The sequence below is a fragment of the Anas acuta genome, chromosome 6 (assembly GCF_963932015.1).
Source record: "Anas acuta chromosome 6, bAnaAcu1.1, whole genome shotgun sequence".
Taxonomy (NCBI): domain Eukaryota; kingdom Metazoa; phylum Chordata; class Aves; order Anseriformes; family Anatidae; genus Anas; species Anas acuta.
In genome coordinates this window covers 28213150-28240107 of record NC_088984.1, presented here as the reverse complement: position 1 = coordinate 28240107, position 26958 = coordinate 28213150, and the positions used below count along the sequence as shown (strand labels likewise).

The window sequence follows — 26958 nt, the reverse complement described above, 5'->3', positions numbered from 1 at the left end:
CCAATGTGAAGTTTGTGACTTCACCCACTTTAGGGTTATCTCCGGGTTATCTTCAGACTTAATATATTTACACATATTCATTTAAAACCATTTAAAAACAACTGTTTAAGAACTCAAGAGTTAAAAAAAAAAAGGAATAAAACAAAAGCACAACCAAACAAACATCACAAATGCTTAAATCTCTGATTACTCACTAAAATGTACCAAAACAAAATCACTTATAATAGACCATGATGTAATAGATCAATTCCAATAACTTGATAGCTAATTATAACTATAAAAGCAGGGTAATAAAACACAGCAAAGTGCAGAAAGAAAAATGGATGTCCTGATTACAAACTGACCAAAAGACTCAAAATCGATAGCTGACTTTAAATAGGATCTACATGAGACAGTACCAGCAACCTGCCCCTTCCCCACATGGTGTAGTATGCTGAATTACCCCTACAAACACTGGGTTCTCTTCCACACTGGAGTAGCCTTTTATGCACATCTGTAAGAAAGGTAAAATGCAAGCTGGCCCTAAAGTACGCTTTGTTGTAGACAATATGGGCATCATGGTCAGTTTTGGAGTGCTGGAGGGAAAAAAAGTTGTTTGCATGTGTTGCCTTTAAAAAAAAATATATTTAAAACTGTACCTTGAGCTCAAATGCCCAGAATTGACCACATAGTTTCTGCACACCTTGCACAGCATAACTACAGCAAGAGTCCACTTACGGGGTGGCACTCTGGGACAACAAATAGGTTCACAGAAATGAGAATGCAGGTCAAAATCTCACAAAGCAAGGAGATCAGAAGTACCCATCACCGTCCAGTGGTCCATTGAAGTCCCTTAAAAAGGCTGTGTAAGTTGTTATGCATTGATCTTCTGGGCAGAAAAACAACTTTACCCCCTTAGAATGATAAAAGTGTGAACTGGGAGAGAATATAATGATTCTACTTTCCCCACCTCAGAACGAAACGTACCAGAAGTCACCCTGAAAAATTATTCAGGGCAAGAATTATTCTTATTCTTTTCTACTTCATATTGGAGTTCCCATTTTCATCATTTTACTGATTCAGGAACTAGTAACATGTAAAAAACAGTGAATTTTTTGGCGTCTGGTGCCAAATCCACCTTTAAAAGCACTATTTTAAAATAGTGAAATAGCTGAACCTACTGAAGAAATCATAAAGACCTGAAATAGCATAATTCTAGATTTGAAAAAGCATGAAACATTCATAAATAATCCAAGAATCATGAAAAATAAAGAGACAGCATATAGGAATTTCTAAATAATGCATTTTGTCCATGCAACTAGAGGAAACAATGTATGTATAATAATCACATCTATATATACTCTTCAACCCCAGATTATAGAATGATATTGAATCAGACATAGAGTAATTTGAATGAACTTTAAAACAATGTTTTTGAGATGGCAAAGGTCAAAGCCTCAAAACTCTCATTAGAATAAACAGAAAGGTGAAACGAATTCATGGCATCTTATATGTATATGTATGCATATATACATACATAACAAGTAGATGGATTTAGACAGACATATCATTAAAAAGACCCAATGGATGTAGTACAAAGAGGGCAGACAAACATTCATTATTATACTTAGACTGGGGAGAAGCACAAGCAAACAAGGGAGAATTTTTCTTCATTAAAAAAGTTTAAAATTACTTCATTCTAGCTGCTTTACATTTTTTGATCTCTGTCTGGTAGGTTTGCTACCTTCCCTACTTCACTAATTATTTAATTTAAACTATTTCTCATCCTGATTTACTTGCCTAAATAAATAATTTGCACATAAATATAATTTGCATATATATATATACATAATATATATATTTATATATAAAAATTACATATAAATATATGTGCATATATATATATTTATATGTATACACACATAAGCACACACACAAATAAACACACCCATCCATCCAAGCAGAACAAACAGCAGAAATGTTGAAGCTGATTCAAAATGATTCACCTGGGCTATGACTGGTCATTGTCTAAGCAGGCTGAAAAACACCAAAGGGCTTCTCACCTGTGGCAAATGCAACTGGAGCCCCTCACTAGGAATGGGCTGTCGAGATGGAGTCTGATCCAGCTGCATGTTAAACAAGGATGCCAAGGCTGACTGAGCAGCCCGAGCTTTTGCAAGCTTTTTATTCCTTCCTGATCCTTCAAATGTTTGACCATCCACTGCAACAGCCATGACAAAGTTTTTGGCATGGCTTTCCCCGCTCTCTGAGAGAAATTCGTACTTCAGTCCTGGCCGCAGCTCATTCAGGATCATGACCGGATTCTTGCCGCTCGTGGTCGGGTACGGTGATGGTGTGGGGAGAGGCGACTGGGTAAGACTGCTGGCTACAGCAGATGACGATGACAACCCGTAGTCCCCGCTAGAGCTGAAGGAGCCATCCCCATTGGACCCTAGGTAAAAGGAAGCATCAGCAGGAACTGGAGTTTCAAATCCATTGAAAAGCGTGTCAGGAAAGTCTGCCTGGTCAGAGGTGAAGTCTGTGTTGACAGAGAGAGTCCTCCCCATTGCGAGGTGCGCCTCTGACGCATTTGGGAACTGAACGAAAGACCGCAGAGCCTTCTCAGCAGCATGAAGCTTGGCTTTCTTTTTTGTAGGGCCAGACCCTTCAAACACCTGCCCATTAACTTCAACTGCCATCACAAACATTGGAGCATGAACCGGCCCTGTTTGGGACAGCAGTTTGTACTGTAAACCAGGTTTAATCTCATTAAGTTGCATCAGGGCATTCTTTGGCAAAACGGGACCTGGCGTTTTCTTCCTCTTCTTAGGGCGAAATTTGGAGTGGCCATTGTTGCCCTCCTCCAAAAGACGCTTTCTGCTGCTGCTGCTACCACCATTGGAGAGCTGAGCCCCCTCCCCGGTGCCTTGCACACTGCCGTCCTTGGGGGGAACGTTGTCCATGTTGCGGTTTTCTTTAACATCAGTGCTGCTTGAACCTGCGGTGCCCAGAAAGAGTAACTTACAATGCCTTCGTTGCAGGATCTTGTAAATGCAAAATTTATAGATTCCTTTATCGCTCTTTATAACTGGTTAAGTGATGTGTGCTCACTGATTAAAGCTTTTGCAATGTAAATGGAGAGCAATACTTCTTGATAATTCAAGAAAGAGCACATTCAAGAATTATTTGCAAACATTGCATTTGCTACTTTCATATAACAATAAAATGCTGCAGCTTTTCCTTTTGCATTCAAATCACACTAGAACAAAGTTTTTACTTGACGTGAAAAATGCTTTAAACCTGAAAACTAAATTGTATTATTTGTAGGATACACCTATAAAATAAAAAGCTCCCATTACTAAAGTAAAAATGGATGCTTAAGGCCATTTCTAGGAGACTGATATTTAATTCTACTTTATTCTTATTTTAATAATGTTGCATTTTTGTCTTAAATGATTTTATTTGCTCAATTTGAGAAATGACAAATAAAATCGGTGTCATGAAAGGCAGTTCTTTGGTAGGTAGGCAACTTGACTGAAGACTGTATGGATGTTTTACTTCTCTTTAGCTATGCTATATTCTCTAAATTCAATTCCTTTATGCTTTTAATTTTTTATGCTTTTTCCCAAATGATTTTCACCTCACCTCAGTTTGCTCAGGACCTTCAGCTGTTGGCTGCCCAAACAGGACTGCCTGCCCACTGCATGGCAGCTCCAGCAACGGGCCCGTTCAGTAGAGCAAACCCCTTCTTCCAACAACTCTGACCCTTAAACCACCTTCACTGAACCCAGTGGCATGCTTATCTTTTCTGTACACCCAAAATAGGTGAATACAGCTACACAGATGCAGCACAAAATGAAGAGAAACAAACTGTGCTTCAGCATCTCTCTGCATATGTAGTCTTAAATTTCAAAATAAATTTTATCACATATCTATTCCATCATCAGAAAAACAGCTGTAAAAAATGCATTTGACTAAGGTTGCCTCACAAAACCACTGCGTATATATTTGTACACAGCCTTATATTGAGGAACATTTTATTTGCCATTTATACGCAACTTTTAAATTCCTTGCAAAAAACCTGCTCTCCTAGACTTACAAAACTAAACATCCTCTTTTAAGACTACATAGAACACAAGAGGTGTGACAAAATCTGCACAATCACAATGAGGATATTTTAATGGGAAAAAAAGTAGTATTGCACGATTAATTTAATGAATCATTATTTATTTTCTAAAGTAGAAAGTTGGAGTAATGATACATTAGATATGTATTTAAAAATTATATTTGCTATAACTGGAAAGTCCTCATTTTTATCCTGATTAAAAAACTAACAAAATTATTTGTGCTTTATATTGACATTCATGAATGAAAAGGCAAATTTAGTAGGTCAAGCGCATCTAACTCGTCTGTTCCAAGACTCCAAAATATCTATTACTGTATTAAATTCACACTGATAGCAGGTGATAAATATTTATTAAAATTAGAGTGAACCAAAGTGGAAGCTTTCTTCCTGACAAATTTCAAACATGCTTTAAATCTTCATGAAGTATTCACTACCATGCACACATCACTTCGCCCAGGTTACAAAGCTGATGGAATGGTTACTAAATTTTCATTTATAACATCCTCCAGCAAAAGCTCGATAGGTTACTCCTTTCGGTGCTCAAAGAAGAAAAAAAGGAAAAAATAAAGATCAAAAGAAAAACACCAAGTAGGAACACATTTTGTTAAAATGCAGTAGCACAACAAAGACTTGTATAGTATTGAACAGTAAATTCCAGTCAAATGCAGTCAAGAGTGAAACACAAAGGGTTTGGGAGCATTTCATGGCAACAAATCTGCTAAATTTAATAAAGAATCTCTTGTAATGTCCAGCCACAAATTATATTGTCTGCAGAATGTGTGCTGAAGGGCCATGACTGCCAATACACAGTGTTCATGCATAAATATTCCTTATCATACTAAAGTGAAGGAATTTAAGGAAAACAGAATAAATTATTAAAACTTTCTTACAGTGTATTTCTTACCTGAAGATGTAATCTCCAAAAATTATCTAAAACAGCATTTTTCAAACATTGTTCTTACTAGTGGCATCAGAAATTTGCTACTGAACAACATAACTTTTGTAGGCTAAACAGAAATCATTCAGTTAACATTAAAAAATGGTTTCTCTTCATATCTTTCTTCCTATAACCAGTGCCTGTGAAAGCCATATTAAGAAAATATGAGTTGAATAGACTCCAACTGGATAGAAAAAGAGCAGTTCTGTATCCACGTTCAACAGCCGGAGGAATTGCAGCTTGGCCTGCAATCATTCTGTTCTCTCTTAGTTCTTCTCACACCTCCTTATTTCCATGGCTTTCTGAGCAGATCCACTGTGGGTGGTAAGGAACTGGACACACTGAAGATTTTGCACTTTTTGTTCTGTTAACGCAATGTTTTAGAGAGTGTAATACTCTGGGAAGTCTCTCAATCACTTTGAATGGAATTAGGGAGGGCAGCTTTACCCTGAAAGCCATGGCTAGCTAAGGATCCCATCAAAACTCAAACTAGGAACATCAGTACTCAAAAGGAACACAAATTTTGTTGCTCTAAAGCAGTGTACACAGGTACTTGTGCTGCCAAGTACCACAGCTAAAGTAAGGCAGGAAAACTAGAACCGTAAATGTTCATACAACTGTTTGGATTGGAAGGAACCTTGAAGGCCATCCAGTTCCAATCCTCCTTCCACAGGCAGGGACACCTCCCACCAGACCAGGCTGCCCAAAGCCCCATCCAACCTGGCCTTGAACACCTCCAGGGACAGGGCATCCACAGCTTCTCTGGACAACCCATTCCAGTGCCTCACCACCCTCAGAGTGAAGAATTTCCTCTTAACATCTGACCTAAATCTCCTTCTTTCAGTTTAAAGCCATTACCCCTTGTCCTGTCACTACCTGTCCACGTAAGATGTTGCTCTCTAATGTTAAAACACTGTTAGAAAGTGCAATGCGTTGGAGGGAGCTGACAGGAGAAAAAAAAAATCAATAATGGATGTTTTTCGTATTTTTTTTTTCTTAAATTAAAAAATAACATAATGCAGTTGACAGGTGACCATGTGTTACAGTATTGTTAGATCTCCTAGCAAAAAGAAGACCTAAGACTTTCTAAAAGATCCTCATGCTAGATGCTATACATATATATGCTCGTTTATGCATTTTCCAGTCTTTAAATAAGTTTCCAAGTAATGAATACTTTAAATAATCATTGAATGCTTTGAAGTTGATCACAACTGTTGTGTATTCAGCTCCTTCAAGTAGTGTTAACAAATATAAACACACGACAACACGGTCATGTTTTCTTCAACATTAACACTACCCATGATTTAGAAGTAAGACAGTTTTCGTAAGACTGGCTTATTTTCCAATCACTAAAAATAGTTGGCAGTTCTGACTAGAGACTTCACTAATGTCAGTTGAAGCTTCTTTGGTAAAAATCACAACTGACAGTATCACATGCCAACAACTTCAGTGAAGGAAAAGTTCTGCCACTGAAGTAATCTATTCAAGAGGTTTACAAAGCTGACAGCACTCAAAGAAGGAAAGAGGCATAGAAAATTTTCATGCCAATTAAAATAAGTTCTATCCAAGCATGCTGGTTTATCTTTTTTTCCCCATGTAATTAGAAAACACCTCTAATTAAGATTCATTATTCAGTGGGGATCTTGCCTTGCTCTCTGCTCCATCTGGTATGGAGCACACTTAATTATGTTTAAATGACTCTTAGCTGAACCACAGCTAGAAGGATGTTTCTAGATGCCCTTTATACTGCTGCTCTCATTTACTGCCCTGGGGAAATCCTAAATATGTCTTTTTTATTATTATTTTCATATGAAACATATGCATAAAAAAGTGACTTCTTGAGATCGCCTTTTTTAGAAAAAGGAGGAAAACAATCAAAGAAAAAGGTCAAGACACACACATTAGCAAGTATTACCAGTGTTCTGCAAAATGTACCACCTCCCCTCTCCTGTGAGGTAACTGGTAACTACAGACTTCAGAGAACTGACAGCATTCACAGAATCACTGAAGCTGGTAAACATCTCTAAAATTGTTGGTTAACCATTAACCCAGCACTGCCAAGTCTACCACTAGACTACATCCAAAAGAACCACATCTATGCATCTTTTAAATGTCTCCAGGGATGGCGACTCAACTACTTCCCTGGACAGCCTGTTCCAATGCCTCAGAGCCCCATTCAGTGAAGAATTTTTTCCTTATATCCACCCTAAATCTCCCCTGGTGCAACCTGAAGCCACTTCCTCTTGTTCTATCACTTGCTGCCCAGGAGAAGAGGCTGACCCCCAGCTCCCCACACCTTCTAACATCTTCTCTTTGTTCATCAGATACAGGAGGATGAAGTTAAAACCTGGAAGTCTGAAACGTTGTTTTCTTGAGTGCATTAAATGTAATCTCATGACCGTCTTACACTTCTGCAGAACCAAGACAGTTTGAATTCTAACTTTGGCAGACAAATTCTAGTTATTATAACTGTAAGCTACAAATATTGCACGGGCTTGCCTTCCATTTCCCCTAAAAGGAGTTACACAAAATAACAAAGGCTTTTATAGGCACTTCTGATATCACACTTTGCCATCTTCAGTGATACAAAAATACAGAAAGGTACAAATAAAATTTAAAAAATCTTTGTACAAATCAAGGTGTAGAACTTAAGAATTTTGATTTTCCTCTCCAAATCCAGTAACATTCCAAATTCACGATGTTTGTGTGGTCATTCAGATGCAGAAAAGCCTTCTTACACCTTCTATTAACTGGGGTCATCCAAGATGATGTTGTTACCTGTGGCTTCTTTTGCAAAACGTGATACAGGCAATGCACCTCAAAATTTACTTCTGGGAGATCAATGAAGTTACACAAATGCATGTCCCAAACCTGTAACAACTCAGCAGAGGCAGTCTCCTGCCAAGACAGAAAGTTCAGTGAATTTGAATTGCTCTGCATATTGGTGCACTAGCACAGAAACAGAAGCAGACATAACCTGAATATCTTGCTTAAGGAATTTACAAGATGACACTATCAAATAGGTGGTATTTTGTTCAGCTCAGGAAGGCACCATTCATGCTCAGATTTACTCCTATTGAAATAGGGTATGTTTTATCTGAAGAATTATCTCATGGGAATTATCCAATTCACCTCTTACCTTTTTTTCCAAGTTCTCCTCATTTAACCACTCTTAGAAATAGCTAAAGCATCCAACTAAAGAAATTAAAGAAATTTCTTTAAAAAAAAAAATAAAAAAAAAGAGAAGGAAAAAGTGGAAGTGGTTGCAAGCATATTTTAGTGAAGATCACTGTGTCAGTCAAAGGAAAAAGAAGAATTCTAGTCCAGTTAAGTTTTTGTCTTTTTTTCTGTTGGCTTGTATTTTAAACCATTTAATATCTTTATCTCCCAACAAAAGTATGTTGTAATAACTCCTTCAAACTGAATTACAACTCTCCTGTTCCAAAGCCTCCTATACTGCTAGGCTTTTTCAGCTTTGCCAGAGATTTAGACATTGTCACTTAGGGGAAATAAGCACATTTGTTATTATATCATACACAATAATTTATAGTCAGGCACAGCACATAAGCATATCAGAAACAGAACAGGTCTCTCATTCATAAAAACAAAACAGTTGAAAGGACAGGAATCTACAATATTTTTTGTAACATTTTAAATGAGAACAGTTTTCTCCAGAGGTTATCAGATCTATATTACACCACATAGTCAGCAATTTCATAGCACTTCACCAGTGTTTTCATCAAGATGATAGCTGGTTTTGTGCTTAAACACTTCATTAATTCAGTACCTCAGTGTTGGGGAAACCAGCTTGTAGAAAGAATACTCAGCCATGCAAGACCTGTAGGGAGTTCTTCTAGACACTCATTTTGCTTTTTCTTCATTCATTTCTGCTTTCCCTTGTTTATTTTACACACTTCAGTCTCCTTCATTTCTCCCCTGTCTTCCACTGGTCCCTAACTCTCATCATCAGTATTCTTCCTCTTCTAGGTTTTACCTCTTCCAGTAAGTTCCTGCCTCCGGGATCTCAGCATAAGCACACAGATGGAGGATACTGCAGTATCTTCCAGTGCACAATGAACTTCACTGGCAGGCAAACAAACCTCACCCAGTACCTGATTATTCAAGGTGAAAAAGCTCAGAGAACCCAGCATGATTAGCCACCATTAACATGGTTTGTGCGCTACAGGAATCATCATCTCAAACACATTCACTTAATGCATTGTACAAGACTTGGTATTCAACTTCTTGTCCCACTTGCTCAGGTAATAATGATCTTTATTCCCATCAAACCTCACAATTAAAACTGCACAGAAGGTTTTCATACTGAGAGTCCCATACAGATTTGCTCTCATACTGACCCAGCCTACCTTGGTGACCTGTAACTCCACTGCCAGCCCTTCTGAGAGGGGAGTAATTTGCAAAAAAGCAGCACAGTGCACCCACACCTCAGGAGAGGTCTTACGTGCTACCCACGCCAGCACAGTGGGATGCACAGGTCCCATACGGAGCGTGTGAATGCAGTATACCAAACTATTATTAATGCGAGAAATCCATCTTCGTTACTTCAGTGACAGTCCAAAACAGGGTAATATTTTGTACAACTAAATAGTTGTTGGAAGAAAAATGAGACATAAGGTATAATTAGACTACCACATAATCACGTGTAAAAAAACTTTTAGTTCAAAAGCTCCGATTTACTTTTCTATACTGTATTTAGAAACATACAAAAAATCATTTTAATTTGTGCTTCGAAGTTCCTTCAGTTTTCCCTGTGGCTTGTGAGAAAAAGTCACCTTAGAAATTATTATATAGTTTATTATTGTGTAAACAAACACATCTTACTCATGTTTTCTTCATCGTCAACATCCATTGTGAAATATTTTTGCTGGTTTCTTGGCGGGCGAAGACTGCTTCTGTCTGGAAAACACAGATAGTGGGATACTTAAGCTTTCATGTACCAGCATACAAGGTAAACTGTTAGATCGCCAAAAGCAGCAGCCTAGGCACTGACTTTGCTTTGGCCTACCCATGGCTTCTTCCTCAAGCAACAGTGGGCAGTTCAATCTTTGCACAATATTTCCTCAATGTCCCTATTTCTGTAAGCTGAGTCACACTCTTATAGAACTGTAAATTCTGCAATGTTTCCAATAATTTGTTTTTGTTTGTTTGTTTGTTTTGTGTTGGTTTTTTTTTTTTTCCCCATATGGTGAGCTACTTTTTTTTTTTTTTATCTGAAGGAGTGCATAAACTATTTTATCTCACTACTGGTAGTTGTTTTCTTTAAAGAACAATTGCAGATAACTCCAAGTGTCATTTGTGTTTGATGGCAACTTTCATAATAGTTAAATGAAGCAATGCTGTTCCCACAGGGATCCAGCAATGTATCTCAAGGCAAAAACAACATCAAATTCACTCTGCAGGTTAACACACAGACAATTCAAGCAGGCAAGACAATAAAAATGCAGTTGTTTATCCACCATCAGTACTATTAAGTACTTACTAAGTACTATCACTGTAGCCAAGTCATTCTGCCCAGTCGTACGTGCTGTGATATTCAGAATATAAACAGTACTTCATAAAACCTTAATTTTCTAAATGCATTATAAGCCAGTCATGTCAAACAAAAATGACATATAAATGTACACTGTATGCTAATTTGTGTGGAGTCATAGAAAAGTACAGTACACTTAAATATTTGTGAAGTAATAAATACATTTGAATACACTTATACGTTATATATAAATAATAACAATAACAAATAATATAGATATAAATATAACAATTAAAAATAAATTACATAGCATATATTTATATTGTAAATATATTTTGTTATATAATTATGAAGTATTTATAGTATAAATAATTTATTCAATGAAGTTTATCTTCCTACTGTTTGAATATTCTGTATTTTTATTATATGAAAAGAAGTTTTGAAGGACCTTTTTAACAGCTTTCTTGATTTATCCTTTTAATTGAAGAAGAGCTACAGACACTGTGAAAGGAAAGTTTAATGGCTATCCAATTATATGTTAACAGAGAATGGCATATATAATTGTAAAATGTCACACAAAAAAAAGGAAAAAACAAATCCCAATAGATGAAACAAAAATGGTATTAGAAGATAGTAAGAGGCAGAAAGCTGCAACTTCAGAGAAGTTCTGTATTTTGTAAAAAGTGCTTTACTTCCAAGCTTCAAAAGCTAAGAGAAATAAAAGATCCCAAAGGATTCTGTTCAAAATATTTCTTTTGTTCTGTAAATCCAACCAGAAAGCATTGAGGTTGCACTCAGTAACGAAGGTTCAAACCTCACTGGAAAACTTTTGCATGTTTTCATTTATAACCTGCCCCCTAGCACTTGGTTTTGACAATACAGCACTAAAAAACACCACCTTTTTGCTCCGACCGCTTCTTACACCTCCTTTTACAGCAACACCTGGCCATGCTGAGGGAAGTTTCCATGCTGAGAGCCCTGGGTAAAAGCGATGCCATGCACAGTCCCCAGCCAGCCCAGTCCCTCTCCCTCTCCTCTAAATATACAGTGACATTTCAGTGAGCAAGAGCCAAAAGGAGCATCACCTCTGCCGACTACGTGCGGTCTTCACCTGTGCCATGTCCCTTCCTCGAGCAGAGCCACGTGTCACAATTAACCCCTGGGGACAGCCTGGCAGTGAGAGGGGCGAGGACAGACCACAGCCTTCAGGTGACAGTATCAAAGACAACCTCATGAGTCTTCTTTCATCACTACCGGGTATGGAAAGGGAGATTTATTTTTGCTTATTTTACTACTAGAAAGAGGAGGGCAGTTCTTTGTCTTGGATCCAGCCTTACGTGTATTCTCAGAAACAGGGAGACATAAGAAAGAAGTTGATGTACCCTCACTGCATAAAACAAAGACGCCTTTCAGCATCCTTTATACTTGTTTCACACTTTCTTAGTTATTATATTATTTCATATATTGCCTAGAAACACACCAAATACATTTGTGAATAACACAAATCTACAAATCTCAAACAGGAATGTTTCAGTGACATTTTTCATACATTTTTTCTTAGCCCAGGTTTTGCTAACAGACGTACCAATGTCAACACTCACTGTGTCATTCTCCAGCCTTTTTACACACAGAAAAGCAGCATGTGCCCTTATGTGATAATATGGTGTTATCTTGTTTCAATTTCATTGAAATTTTCCATTTCCTGAAATAGAAACTTGACATGACTTCTGCAGGAAGCCTAAGTGCTGAGGGCTGCAAACTCTCACTTGCTTCAGAGTTCAAGTTCTACTTCAGCATCAATGTCAATGGGCAGTTGCACTGATTGAAGAAATACTGCAAAGCCCATTCATGTTCAGTTTGCACAATTTAAACAGAACTTGCTGTGGTGAAACAAGCTGCCAACGCCATGGCTTGCTATCACGTGTTTACTGGATAAGAGCACAGGTAGAACTGGGTCTCATCACCATTTAAGACCAGTTTCCCAAAACGGTCTCCCTGGGACAATGAGGCTCAATCTTCCTTTACAGGAGGTCAAATGTCTTCTGGTTCCAGCATCTCTGCTCCTTTCCTCACTAAACACCATATACTTGGGCCCACAAACCAGAGGCGTGCTCTGGATTAATATAGCAACACTTCCTCCTTCATGTAAAAAACAGAAATAATTTAAAAGTGACAACAGTTTGGCATTGGGGCCTGGAATGCTACATCCCAACAGGTTTGCATGGTCATGGAGAAACTACGATTACCATCAAGGAAACTAATATGAAGCCCACTGCTTCAATGCCAGCACAAGCACTGCCTGCACTTCAAAAAAGCACTTTTCATCTGAACAGACATCATTTAAGTCTGAATGTAACAGTTTTGTACCTTGCTAATTAACAGTTTTGGGCCAAGTTTGACATTTCAGTTCACATTAGATGTGTGTGACAGGGGAAGGACAAGATCTACATGTCCATGAAGGAGAAGCACCACTGATACACACAGGGAGAGAAAGGGGAAAAAAAACTCCTCAGGAGAACGGGAATTGTACATTTCAGGAAATGTATTACCTGAAAAGTCTCCACGCACCAGCAAAAAAAAATAGATCAGTGCAAGTCTCATTTACTTATAGATTTGCCACTATTATCAGCTTATATTCTTTGAAGAAATGTCTGCACGCAGTATTTTGTAAGCATTATTAGTGACTTTTCCCTACATGCATACATCATGTACACATGTCGTGTATTTTTCAAGCACTAGGATGACATCATAGACCAACAGCAAGATTTCTTTCAGTTCGGTTCTGCAGCAAGAATAAATATAAACTAGCAGTAACCACTAGGATTTGCTATAGGTTAATTACAGCATGAGCATTTGCTCTTCACAGCTCCTGGCTGCACACCAGAAATTCCAAGCAGCTTTGACACAATATCCCTCAGAGCTTGCAGTTCAGGTCCTCAGATTATTAAATCTGCTCCAACAGCACCACCTACTGCTACACTACATACATAATTGATTTTACATCTAATATTCCATTGGCCAAGAAAGCCCGGAGCTCAGCTCAAACTTAGAAATAACTTATGATGTTTGCAGATTTATTTTGAAGCAAACTATTTTTGTACATCTATTTATTACGAAGTTTTGTTTTTAGCTATCATCAGCTATCCTTATGGGCTTTTCTTCAAGGGCTAAATGTTTCATTTTTTACATTATTTCTGAAAGATTCCTTAAATATCTATGAATGTCAGAAATGCATTTAAGATGTGCAAAATTTCCAAGGAAAAAGTGGTAGCCATTCTGAGAATAAAACCCAGCAGCTTAGACCTCTGATTAAGTAGCATATGCATTTTTGTCATAATTTAGAAGATTATAGTTGCAGCTACCAATTAACCCAATAGTTAATTGGAAAAGAGATCTAAAATAGTTTTAAAAGTCCCAAAGATCTTGATGCTACTAAAAAAAGTCAAACAGGCATCGTGAGACTTGCTTACAGGCTTAAGCCTGCTTGTAAGCTTACCAGGCTCACATACTGGATGTATTTCTTCCCTTTACAATTACAATCAGTTATCAAAATCAGACCAAATAGTCAAAGAACTCTCAAGTCCTACATGTCAGCTTTTTATTTTATTAAGATGGACTGGATACAAATTTTTGGTCAAACAGGTAAATATTTTTTTGTAACATCAACTTGATATAGTTAGATATTTCTTAACAATATTTTCCTCTATTTTCAAATTGTTCTGATCCAATGTTCTAGAAATTGCTTATTGTACAAACTTTTTTTTTTTTTAAAGATTTGAACAACTGTCAATACATTCAGATGAATTATCTCTAATATGTATGCATTAGTCAGAGTACAAAGAATCTTGCGATGTATTTATAAATATGGTCTGCTTACCTTTTTAACTACTACAGACACATGCTGATTCTGCAACCTGCAAGGAAAAAAAACACATATAGTATTTTTATCTTTCACAGATGGTAAGTCCTGACCTTAAAAGGGACAAATTTCTGTTTTGTGAGACTAAGCAGTACATACTGCATATTAACGGTAATAAACAGTACATTGGTAGCAGAGCAAAATCCCTTGCAGAATGGGACACACTTACAGTAGTGGATATATATTGTACCAGGTAAGAGATTTGGGTATTTGCACCTCGAAAAACAAAATTTCCTGCTATTACACTACCCACAAGAGGGTGCTGGCACTCTACAAAGTCTTTCACTAAGCAAACTTAAGTTATACAGCACACAAGTACAGCAATGGGCACAACAAACTTACAAACACATACATTAAATATTGAACTGCTTTGGTTCAGTTAGACAAGAAACAATATTTAAAGTTCCAATACTGGAAGACTGCAATAATTCAATCTTTTATTTATTTTTTTTCCTCCCAAAGACACTTTAATTTCCCGACAGTGCATGGTGGCATTTCTCAGTAACACTACCAGTCCAGAAACAACAATAATATTTTGGACTTACCACAAAGTACTAAAAAAGTTTGGAAAGCTCAACTGGAGTCAGCTTCCCTGACTGTAACAGTCTATCCTCAAACACACCAAACTGTAAATCACTATACTGTGGATACTGCATCTACATCTCCTTTAGTATTTTCCCAACCTAATAGTACACAACAAAAACACTTTTATTCAGAACACCCAGAATATGCGCTATAAACCGTGAAATTCCATTATTTGGGGTAAATATCCACTGAAAATATAATTTCCTTAAGTTTTTGATAGTTCTCATTCTACATAAGCATTGCTTTAAATAAAATTATAATTAAAACTTTGACAAAACTACTAGCAATTTTTAACTAATGGTCAAATTTTTACAGTAGTGTGAACTGGAGTTGTTTGTCAAATCGTATTTTTTATGTGCCCTATCACCCGAGTTGGTAATTCCGTGAATTTCAAACACGCTGAACAAACACAATTCTTGAGAAGCAGGACTTGAAATTGGTTTATCTCTAAGCGCCAACAAATCTCCACAGGCATGACACATAAGGAACAGTTATACAGTACTTACACTACTAAAAAGCCTGGCAAAAATGAAAAAGAATTAACAAGTTTATTTTCTACCTTTGTGGCTAAATACAACAGCCCAAGTCCATGTGAAAGGACAGCTGGTGTGGTGGAATGGGCACTGCCAGCCTGCATCCCTCACCAGCAGATGGGGCTGGGTGGGCTGGACACTTTTGCCCCCCAAGAAGCAGCACTCATCTGCTCAATACCAGGAGAAAATGCCTTTTTTTTTTTTTTTTTATTGCTGTTGTTAAAAACAACACTATACTTTAAACTCAAACAAGATACCATTTCAACCTGGGTTTTCCGAGCTGGCAGAGCCTTGTGCCCAGACACCTGCTCAGGGCTCTGGGTGCATTCATGCAGCAAAGGATGGCTCTGCTTTGAGGTTTTATGGCTCCCACAACACAGTCAGCAGCACAAAAGTCACCTGAAGGTCAGCAGCCAGTGCAGATCCTGCAGCTCTGCACAAACCTACCTCTGCTGGTAAGCACTGGGCTGGTGTGACGGAGCTTCACTGCTGCAGGACTGTGAGTAGTAAAGACCAGAAGAAGGAAAAACAAGACTTGGAATACTTTAAACCAGTAAACACACTAAAGGGGAAAGAGAGGAAAATGACCCTCAGTTATAAAAGCTCTGAGCAAACCTCTAATCTTCCACATTTCCTGCCTGGTTCTGCCTGGTGGCAGCTGGATATTTCGGGACTTGTTCAGGTCATAATGCATTTCCCTGACACCTTTTGCAGGCAGAGCCTCATATTTGTGTGCCAGAAGGGCTCCTCTGAGCAGCTCAGCACCTCTGAGCAGCATCTCTACACTGCTACTGCCCCAAAAGCACTAAACAAATTCTGAGTCCCTTACTTAGTCCCTTCTTAGTCAGGAAAAAGGCCCTGAAGACAGATGCTATCATCTGCTCCCTTCATGGAAACAAGATTGTCATTTTCATAGAAGTCTACCCTACTGTGACAGACAGCAGTAAAATACTTGGAAGAAACAGCCTAAGTAGAGCTCTTTTTCACCATGTAACTGGAATAACAACTAAAAAGCAAAGCAAATACAAATAAGGCTAGGCATGGCATTGAAGCAGCACTCAACACAGCTCTTTTTGGCTATCAAAACACTACTACACCCAAGACTTGTGGTACTTTCTGTCATGATCAGCTTCTCGCAGATGAACAGGTTTTCAGAGAAACCACACAGACGAAAGAGCTAAGAAAAGTGCCTTACCCAGTTTGCATCCCCACCACCTCCTCCATCCAGTCAACCTCAATTTCAGTTATCACTACCGAACTCTCCAGTCACTGAAAACTGTATGAAAAGATAGAAATCAAGAGACTTCCAAACAGCTTCACGTCTAAAACAAAGAAGACCTAGTGGGTTTATTCACAGAAGAGTTAGGAGACATACCCAATACAATTTCTCCCAGCACAAAGAATATTTAAAACTCATTTGAAGAACACACCATGCTGGGGATTTATGATTTTTTACAGCTCAGTTGAAAATGTTTCAAGGCTTTATCCACACAATAAGAATCAAATCAGAGGTCTGATAACTGCATCTCACATCTGTGAAACACCTCTAACTGCCAGGCCTATCACAATTTCCTTAGCGGAGAGGTACTGAGCAGCACCTCCAGCTAAAACTCTGAGCTCTTCACTGGTCAACAGGTAGTCCTACATCTTTGATAAAGGAGAAAGAATTTATGACTCTTCTTAAGCAAAAAGATCTTCTTCCTCGAGGGCAATTAAGGACTACCTGGCTGAGTACACATAAGAGTTCCTGCAACTCCAGTGCAACCACTATGAACAATTAGTGCCCCCTCCTTAGCTCATTTGCTGTAAGATGAAACCCTGTTGATGCACCTGTGTTAAGTTTCAGCGCTGCTGACTTTCACACTGAGCTCTCTCTCCATTTGCTCAGCTGAAGGGGAAGTGGAGAACAGGTGGCACCGGGAGAACACCAAGAGGATGCACTCAGGTAACCCTCAAAGAACAGCACTGCACGGTATGAAACACGGCTCTGCCATTTAGAGAAAAACATGTGAAGTGCCTCTCACCACGCTGGATGCATCTAAGTGAAATAAATGTAAAAATGGTTCCTGCCGCCAGGCCAGCCCAGTTTCCCCATCAGTTTATCTAACCTCGTTATCGTTGCTAGTTGTTCAGCTCAGGTTTCTTGGTGGAGGTGAGTTTTTTGACCACAGAAGGTGCCAGGATGGCCCCTGACACAAGGAGAAGGCCGTGTATGGAGCAGTGCCCCTAGTACAGCTGGTAAGCTGCTTAAAGAGCTTGTTCTTCCTTCCAGGGCAGCGGAGACCTGTGAAACTGGAGGATGAGCCTCCTGTACAGAAAATAGCTTCTGTTAACTTTTGTGTCAAAAAAGTACAACTGCAAAGGAGCACAGAGAGACAAGCTCAAATTAAACACAAAATTACAGGCTGAGGGAAAGGGACAGCCTGTACAGGCCCCTCCATGAGGAGCCCCAGGGTCAGGTGTGACATACATCAGAGAAGCCAAAGGGAATGGCAATCTTGCACTGTGCACATGCACTAAATACTCAGTTTCCATCCTGACTCAAGTTGTGTCAAAAAGTTTCTCACAGAGAGGTCAAAAAAGAAATTCAAAGGATGATACATTTTTCATGCGGACACACTGTTTCTAAACTATCTAGTTTACACCCTTCTTAGCACCACAGGAGCTAGTCTATTAAAATGGATTTACGCCAGCTTTTCAACACCCGATTAAGGCAAACAAGAAACCTTTATTCCCTCCTGAGCTGTTCAGGCATTCCTCTGCTTGGGCACAAGCAAGTGCCAGCACACACGAGCCGCTAAGCAAATGCAGCTGACTGGAATTGTTCATCTGTCGATTTCTAGAATTTGTCCCTCAGGGCATTTTTAAACAGCATTTTCTTCTTCAGCTAGGAATAAATAAGGAACCTTTCCCACTTCAAACTGTCATCACCAGTTTCCAAAGGGAGGTATAACAGAGCATGCCTCCAGTTTGGGACACATTGTGAATAACCAGGGCTTTGGTCCCACTCTTCATCTTCTCCCACTGTTCCCAGGAAAGATGTTTTCGTGGCAGATTTTGCTGCTATAGCATTAGCCTGGAATTAAAGATGTGATGTGTTTTTTCATAAACCAATTGGCCAAGAATCTGACTTGCTACACATACAGTTCAATAACACAGCTACAAAACTGGATTTACCTCTGAAAATGCTTTTTCCATCAAAAAGCATTTGACATCTATGATGATACTCTACCTTAATTTATCAGACAGAATTAATGAAATAATACCCCATATCCAAACTGCAACCATATACCCCTTTTAAATTGCTCATTTAAAAATCTAAAATAGATTAGGAAAGGCTAGCAACCACTCATAGTCAGAAAAACATACTGTTTAGGAAAAAGTACAGTTTATGCAAATAACAAAGCTGAAAGTAAAAAATACAGTGTTCCATTGTGTAATAGCTATCTGCTCTAGCACTATGCTCTTTTACATGTATATACATATATATTTATATATATTTTGCAGTCCTGTCAAATGCATCTGCTTCCCTTGGCATAAAACCTTCTTTTTTATCTGGGGTGGTGGCATATGCAGAAAAAGCATCAGCTTGCAATACACTGAAATGAAAAGCTTTAAAAATTCTACAGCTATTACACAACAGGAATAGTGTTAGCAGCCACCGGAACAAAAAGGATGCTACTCCATGAAACAATATCCAAGCCATCAAGTATGACTGCTTTTGCTGCAGGTACCAAATAGGATTATGTTCAGCATTTATTCTGGAACACTCAAAGATCCTAAACTGTTCTTGCAGAACTGCAGATGCAGATCATTTTTGCAACCATTCTCTCACCAAAAAATGGTTTCACATATTCACAGAACATCAGTAAGGAACTTTTCTTTTCTTAGTTTTGTGATTCCCTACACTTTAAAACTTATAATATGTTGATGTATTAGTTAATTCCTAACTCCTTAATATAAAATTTCAGTTTCCAAAGTTACATTATTTCAAAATCAAAGATTTTAATGCTATCCCTCTTTTCTACAGGAACACATCCTATTTATAAGAACGGCTACCTCAGAAAAGAATGCAACCAAGGCCATAGGAATTACTCATGTGTGCAAAACATCTTCAAGAAAATCTAGGTTTAAATCTTTTTTTTTTTTTTTTTGTGATTTCACCACATCTAATGTTTAAACATTGACATTACTCGTTTAGCTGTTTTAAACATTAGTCAAACTGAAACAGTAAAATAGGACAATCTCAAGACTAAGCAGCACATTTGGAAATACAAAGGAATTTAAAAAATCAATCAAAAATAATTTCTCTGTTCCTATCAGCACCTTGGAGACAACAGCTACAAGAAAACATTACTCTGGACTACAGACTGAGAACAACTTAGGCTAGAGGACAAGCAGGGTTGGGACAACCCACCCATCCCTGGTGCACCAACTCATTCCGGTGCTGGAAGACACTTCACCAGGACACGGACGTTCCTTAACCAACAGAGAAAGGTGATGGAAGTTGCTGTCCCTGCTACAGTGAGCGCCTGGGGGTTTCTGGTTAACGCATCCTGAAAAAAAAAAGCTGCTATAAAACCTCTTGAATTCTTGTATTACATATTTTCAGCACACAGTAGAGGAGCGCAAATCATTCATCACTTGAACAACATTCGTATCTGTAGGGCTTCAGAACAAGACAGACTTATTTTTATTCTTCCTCCATAAGTTACAGAGAGAATTCGCGTGAGCTACAGGGACTGTAACATCATAAAAATGCCTCAGAAACCGATGTTTAGAGGAAGGATGCAAAATATTCATCACTTAGTTAACAGCGTTCAAAAGTACCAGATTACATCCTGCACTGAGGATGCATGAACACCTTCTCTAGCCCCTGCCGCAAGAGACCAGGAAGCTAACCGTGGGAAGTCAGTCCCTGCAGGATCCAAAGAAAGTTTACTACCACAAAGTTTGCTAGTCACAAAGATACATTTCTCCTTTCCACTGTGTTCTGGGTGCTTCAGGACTGCTGTAACAATATATCTTATTCACAGGCTCCTGCTGTTAAATGCAGACCACAAAGGCCTTTTGCTGTACTGAAAGGGAGGTTTCATGTAAAGATCAGGCCTTTGCTAAAGCTGGAGAATTAACCATTTACAAAACACTAGCTTAAAACGTGTTTTTAAACAATTTCTTATTTCCCCTTCCACTTTAATTCATGACGAAGGACTGGTGCTCCTCCAGTCCTTCGTGCTGGGAACAGACAGTGGAGATCTGACCACAGAGGTGTATGGTTTCCTCCCAGAACGGTGTTTCCACATCTGCCCCACATCTTTACTGTCTGGCAGAAAAGCAAACCACTGCCATCAGCTGCTTCCACTGCTGCTTGCTCTCAAATGCCGTTGCAAAGCATGCCATGTACGAGACAGCTGCTGGGAAAACTGGGAGACAGACCATGGACAGCAGGGGCTGGCTGGCTGGCGGCACCTGGTAATGAGGCACAATGGGCTGGGAGCTCCCGAGACATTTCTGCAGCTTGAGGAACAAACACTACTTACTGCTGATTTAAAAGCAGAGCATCAAGTGAGAACAGGGTTACCCACCTACACCTGAGAGAGGATGAAAAAACCCCTCCTCGTGTCAAGATCCAAAGAGCACAAGTGTACCCTCCCCTCAAACAACTGCAGGAAAGACATCTTACACAGCCCAGTCCAAGAATTTAATTGATTTTTCCAGAGAGAAGATTTGAACACAACTCGATTGAAATTTACAATGCCTATATGAAGATAAATCAGCAGAAAAGGGTGCTGCAGCTTCAGCAAAAGCTGTATACCAATATAAAATATAGAAGGTGGAAAGCAGGTTATTTACCTGCAGTGGGCTTACATGGCGAGGATTTGGTAGCGGGGGGCTGCAGGGGTGGCCTCGGTGAGAAGAGTCCAGAAGCTGCCCCATGCTAGGTAAGGGCCAGTCTCAGCTAACTCCAAAGGAACCAGCCACTGCCAGACCAATAAGCGATATTGAGTGTGCCTCTGTGAGAACAGATTTAAGAAAGGAGAAAAAAACTGCTGCACAACAGCAGCTGGGAGAGAGAGGAATGAGAAACAGCCTTGTAGACACCAGGGTCAGTGCCGCAGGAGGGCAGGAGGTGCTGCAGGCAGGCAGCAGCAGTTCCCCTGTGGGCTGTGGAGAGGCCCCCGGTGGAGCAGGCTGTCCCCCTGCAGCCCATGGGTCCCACATGGAGCAGATCTCCACGCTGCAGCTCCCCCATGGGTGGAGGAGCCCCCGGTGGAGCAGGGGGATGTGGCCTGGAGGAGGCTGCGGCCCATGGAGAGTCCCCGCAGGAGCAGGCCCCGGGCCAGAGCTGCCGACTGTGGGGGACCCATGCTGGAGCAGTTTGCTCCTGATGGATGGACCCCATGATACGGACCCATATCTGGAGGAGGTCTTGAAGAGCTGCTGCCTGTGGGCAGCCACCGCAGGATCAGTTTGGGAAGGACAGCATCCCATGGGAGGGACCCCACGGGGAGCAGGGGCAGAGAGGGACTGAGAAGGAGCGGCAGAGATGAAGCGTTAGGGACTGATCCCCGCCCCCATTCCCTGTTCCTCAGCACTGCTCAGGGGGAGGACTTGGAGAGGGTGGATGGGGAGAAGGTATTTTTAGTTTCTCTCTGCTCTAGCTTGTTAGTAATAGGTAATAAATGACATTAATCTCCCTATTCTGAGTCTGTTTTGCCCGTGACAATAATTGTTGAGAGATCTCCCTGTCCTTAGCTCAACCCTTGTGACTTTTCCATTATATTTTCTCCCTTTTCTTTGACAGGGTGTGAGAGAATGATTGTTTGTGAGTTCAGCTGCCCAGTACGGTAAAGTATCTGTAGTATTTTGGTGGTTTTATCTGCACACATTTTGGGCTTAGCCTTTGATATTCATCACAATGCCAACCATTCTCTCATGCACTTTCCCCCACTGCATCTGTTGAAAATAAAAGCCAGGAAGCATAAAGCCAGGAACAGAAAAAATCTGGATTGCAGTCGTGTCCCAAAACCCTGGGCACCCAACAACAGCAGTGAGCACTCTGCCATCACAGCCATCTCCCCCCTCCAGCAGACAAGCTGCGGTCACCGCTGGCACAGAATGCGTGTAGCGAGCACCCAGCCTCTGGAGGCATGTGGTGTGCTTTATTTTTAGATTTCTTTTTAAAATAAGTGTTACGCCTTTAATGTGAGAACACTTCAGCGCTCTTTAATCTTTGGGCTTTAACGTGCATATTACAATAACTCTGGACTGCAGAGGGAAGCGAAAAAAACGTACAAGAAATGTTCCTGAATCACACTATTTTACTGAACAAAGGATTGGGGCGTGATTAGCTGGAAATTATGTTTCCGGGTCAATTGTTCTTTCACTGCTTCTCTACTTATGCATAGACTGCTTTTGTGTTTTGTGCGCAGCTAGGGATCCTGGGGACTGACAGAGTGAAAAGAGGCAAGCTGAGCAGCCAAGAAACTGGAAAACCAGTGGAGCTTCAGCCCCTTTTGTGACTGGCGATGGAGCATGACTGAACCACAAGCAGGGACCTACCTGCAGGCACCCAGTGGTCCTGTTGATGCCCCACAATGTGAGCTGGGGCAGTGGCAGGCAGGAAAGGGAGGGGGGTGTCATGTGAACTGCCTTCACTACTGCTGGAAACTAAAAAACCAGCGCCTGGATTTTAAAATGTGTTGTCTACAAATATGAGTAGATTCCAAGAACTTTGAGCTAACTTTTGAGAAGCCTCAACTTCTTTCTCTCCTCTGAGCTTTGGAAGCATTCTTTGGGATCTGTTGGCTACAGCTGGCAAGCCGTCTCTAAGACAAGACTGACTCAAACTGTCCTTTTTAAAGTAGCTCCTTTTGGTACTCAATATCTATATGCAAAATAATTAAAAAAAAAAGTTATGGTGTAAAATCTAATTTGAATCACCACACCGTTGTGTGGGCAGAGTGTTTGCCATCACACAGCATTAGACATTTTACAGGCACGTTGTGCAGATATGATACTTACCACTTTCTCCTTAGTCAAGAAATTGCAATACATCCAAGTCTGACAGAATTAGCACGTGAAACACTTGGGAGAGGCCAGGCAGGGCAGGGAGTGGAGCAAGGGAGAGGGAGAATGACGGCATGAGAGAGACAGCACAATGCCACGTCTGGAGCAGACCCTCCTGGGCTTGCATTGCTCACATACAGAGAGGTTTTGATAAGACTTGTGTATAATGGTTCTTAAGCAGAAACCACAGCAAAGGGCAACAAGACCAGAATTTTTATTAAGAGATTCAAGACTATAGAAAACAATTTTGATATCCTACCCCACCAGCTGTGTTACTTTAAATGAGATCCTAACCAGCTTCCCCTTAACAATTCACTGCTTTTGTTGGTGTGATTTCATGTATTTCTCCTCTTTCCTTAAATAGAAAAGGCAGAAATACAACGTACAAATCCCTTTTTCCACTGAATCTAGTAGCAGTCAGTAGATAATTCATGCTAATTTTCAAAGTCTTTTTATTTTGAATTCAGATAAAATTTGATAATTTTGCAGATATTAAATCATTTCTTTCTGAGTATGAAAAATTGCTTCTGATCACCAAAAGAAATTAGGTTAATGAGGGCAGAAATACTTATGCCTACTTTACCTACTAACTAAATCATGCAGAGTGGCCCCAAAGAGCAAGACAAATCTGAAACAACATGTATTTAAGTGGGGAAGAATTAGGCAGAGTCCCAGACAGAGTAAAATTTTTCTTAACTTCTGTGCACTTGAAAAGTTCCATCAAAAAATAACATTTTAAATACCAGTGGCTGGAAAAACTTGGTTAAAGTAATGCAGCCTTCAGTAGAAACACAGACGTTCAAAATGCAGCAAATGGAAATAATTCACTTCACTGGTCTACATGCAACACAAAATGCTTCTCCCAGCTCATGCCCCCCAGCCCCTGTGTCTGGGGGTTGATGCCTGGCGCTGTGTGGTTTCCCAGAGCACGGGAATTCACACACTGCCTGTGCTTTTTCCCAGTATTGGCCCAGCCTGCTCGGCTCTGCCTGGCTGTGACACCTGCTATAGCTGCTCACTGCAGCTGCACTCCAGCCGCACGGCCTTCAGGTTTCTACTGCAAACTGCCAATATCCAGGTTAATCCTGCAAAACCAGAGGGAAATGTGAAATGCAGTGCTTAACATTGCATGCAGAGCTCAGCACATACGCAAGTTACAATTCCTGGCTACCAGACTCGGTGCCTAAAATACATTTGCTCAGCAAAAACACTGAATATTGCTTTCAGATTATTTCAAAACATTGAAACAGTGAAATGACAGGACACAGAGGTAAGTATTTACTCACAGGAGCTGGGTGATCTGCTTCTCTCAAATATTAATCTCTCATAACCGAGCTTTGACTCTGCCCTTCATGAACAGAGAAGATGCTACTTGTTCTCTTGTTCAACATCATTACTGCAGGTCAGCATAAATGTCACAGTAAGCACAGGCAGGGATCTCCCAGACTGTCCTGTCTGAGCTCTGCAAGGATGTGCTGCCTCTTCAGAGAGGTTTCATCAGGATAAGCTTAAAATACCTGAGGCTCTACGATGCTCCTTCAGATGAGACCAAGGCCACACCTCACCTCCCCAAACCTTCACTGCAGTCACAGCTCAAAACCTTTTCTTTTCCACTGTATATTGGTTCCCAGCTAGTTAAACTTTCAGCTCTCACATCAAAAGCTGCCCCCTTCCATTTATTTTTCTTTGGGGCAGTTTCTCCACACTTTGTGGATTTATAGACAACAATCCTTTCCAAATTCATTGGTTTTCCTTTAGAGCTGGGGCTTATTAATTATTTTAATGGTGATTGCTGAAAAAACTACATTTGTGTATAAACAAAGCCCTTCGTGAGCAGCAGCACAAATACAAGCTTCAGAGGTCTGTATTCCCCAGGGGACCTCAGGGGGCAGCAGCTCAAACAGTGAAGAAGGACCAGGATATTTCTGAGGACAGGGGTCATTTCTCAGGACTGAGGTTCAGCATTTTTAAGGATGTGCTTGCAGCCACCTGAGATCTGCAGCGACTCCAGAAACAATGAATTGGGTCCTGGGTAATTTACAGTGAAAGGACTATGCTGCCAAAAAGCACAGCCCATCCTGCCAACTGTTTGAGCAGTGTTGGGCCCATGCCTTATTGCATGTAGGACCCACGTTTATCTGGAAATACCTGTTGTTGAAAAGCAAATACAGAAAGATAACCTGCACAGTATAATTTTATAAAACAAATTATGTCCTCAAAGAAGAAGCTGCGCATTATCATTTACTATTGTTATCAAGCAGGAAAGAGAGAGTTGGATTTAATAACTCGCACTGATAAACATAAATCAATATGGTATTTGATATAACACCATAATCATTAACTAGTTCTGCAGAGACAATGGTGACTTCCAGAACAAAGGTGCTTTGCGGAGAGGGGAGAGTCAAGCCAAAGGGTTTTTTGTGTTGAGAAAACTTACTAATGCAGTTCCTCAAAATGCAGATTTTCTAAATGCAACTGGAGAAGGCCCTGAGCAGCTCAACCCAACTTTGGTGTTATCCCAGCTTTGTGCAGAAGGTTGAACAAGTGACTTCCCAAGGTCTCTCCCAAAACCATTTTCTGTGGTTGCACTGGAACCTATATAACCAGACCTTTGTCATAAACTGGTGGTTCAGAACCAGAACAGACTGGAAAGGAAACGTTGGCGTACTGACCAGCTGTGTTAGCCTGTGTGCTGGTCCTCATACTGACACAGCGAGGGAACAGAAGCACTGGATATAGCAAGAGAGTTATTTCTGTCAGGAACTTGTCATTGCATAAGGCATAGCAAAACCTTACATGGAACGCTGCACATCTTTCCATTTCATGCAAATCGGTATCACTGCAACGCAGAAGGCAAATAGGGAAGGAATACAGGGTAATACATGGTGCAGTGAGGCTGAGGGAAGTGACCCAAGAGTCCAGCAGAACAAACCAGAATGACTGTGCCAAATGCAGCAGAGAAGGAAAAAAAGGAAAGCAATTACCTGACCTGTAGGAGAGAGGTACAGAACCAAATGAGGCTTTCTGTACGAAGGCAAGAAATAATCAATGCTTTTCAGGTAGAACTGATATAGTGGCAGCAGATGACAGCACAGCAAGGCTATGCTAGATGAGCCAGGAGCACCTTTATCTTCCCAAAGCCTTTCAGAAAGCATTTTTGCATGTCCACTTCACTTCGGCCAAAGCCACAGACACATCTTGTACCACCACGACCTCCCTGCTCCATCTCTGCCACTTCCCAGACATCTGCTAGCACACAGCAGGTCTAACGATCACCCCATCACAGCTCCCCAGGAACAGCAGCAGATTTACAGAGAG

At 40.2% G+C, this 26958-nt stretch overlaps 1 protein-coding gene across 6 annotated transcripts in view; it reads right to left on the bottom strand.

Annotated features, from left to right (window-relative positions):
• The window catches only part of ADARB1 (adenosine deaminase RNA specific B1), a 76786-nt gene that overhangs the window by 30742 nt on the left and 19086 nt on the right, over positions 1 to 26958 (bottom strand). For 4 of the 6 annotated variants that reach the window (XR_011097695.1, XM_068686066.1, XM_068686065.1 and 1 more), the window contains exons 2-4: positions 14411 to 14447; positions 9885 to 9959; positions 2043 to 2977 (exon numbers count right to left, since the gene is read on the bottom strand). Coding sequence is in view for 5 of the 6 variants with exons in the window: in XM_068686066.1 (XP_068542167.1) it covers positions 2043 to 2977; positions 9885 to 9912 (963 nt within the window). In the remaining variant the exon portion in view is untranslated. Of the gene's footprint in view, positions 1 to 2042; positions 3026 to 9884; positions 9960 to 14410; positions 14448 to 16017; positions 16144 to 26958 lie in introns of those variants that run through there. The other 2 variants (XM_068686064.1, XM_068686067.1) reach the window with 2 other exon arrangements.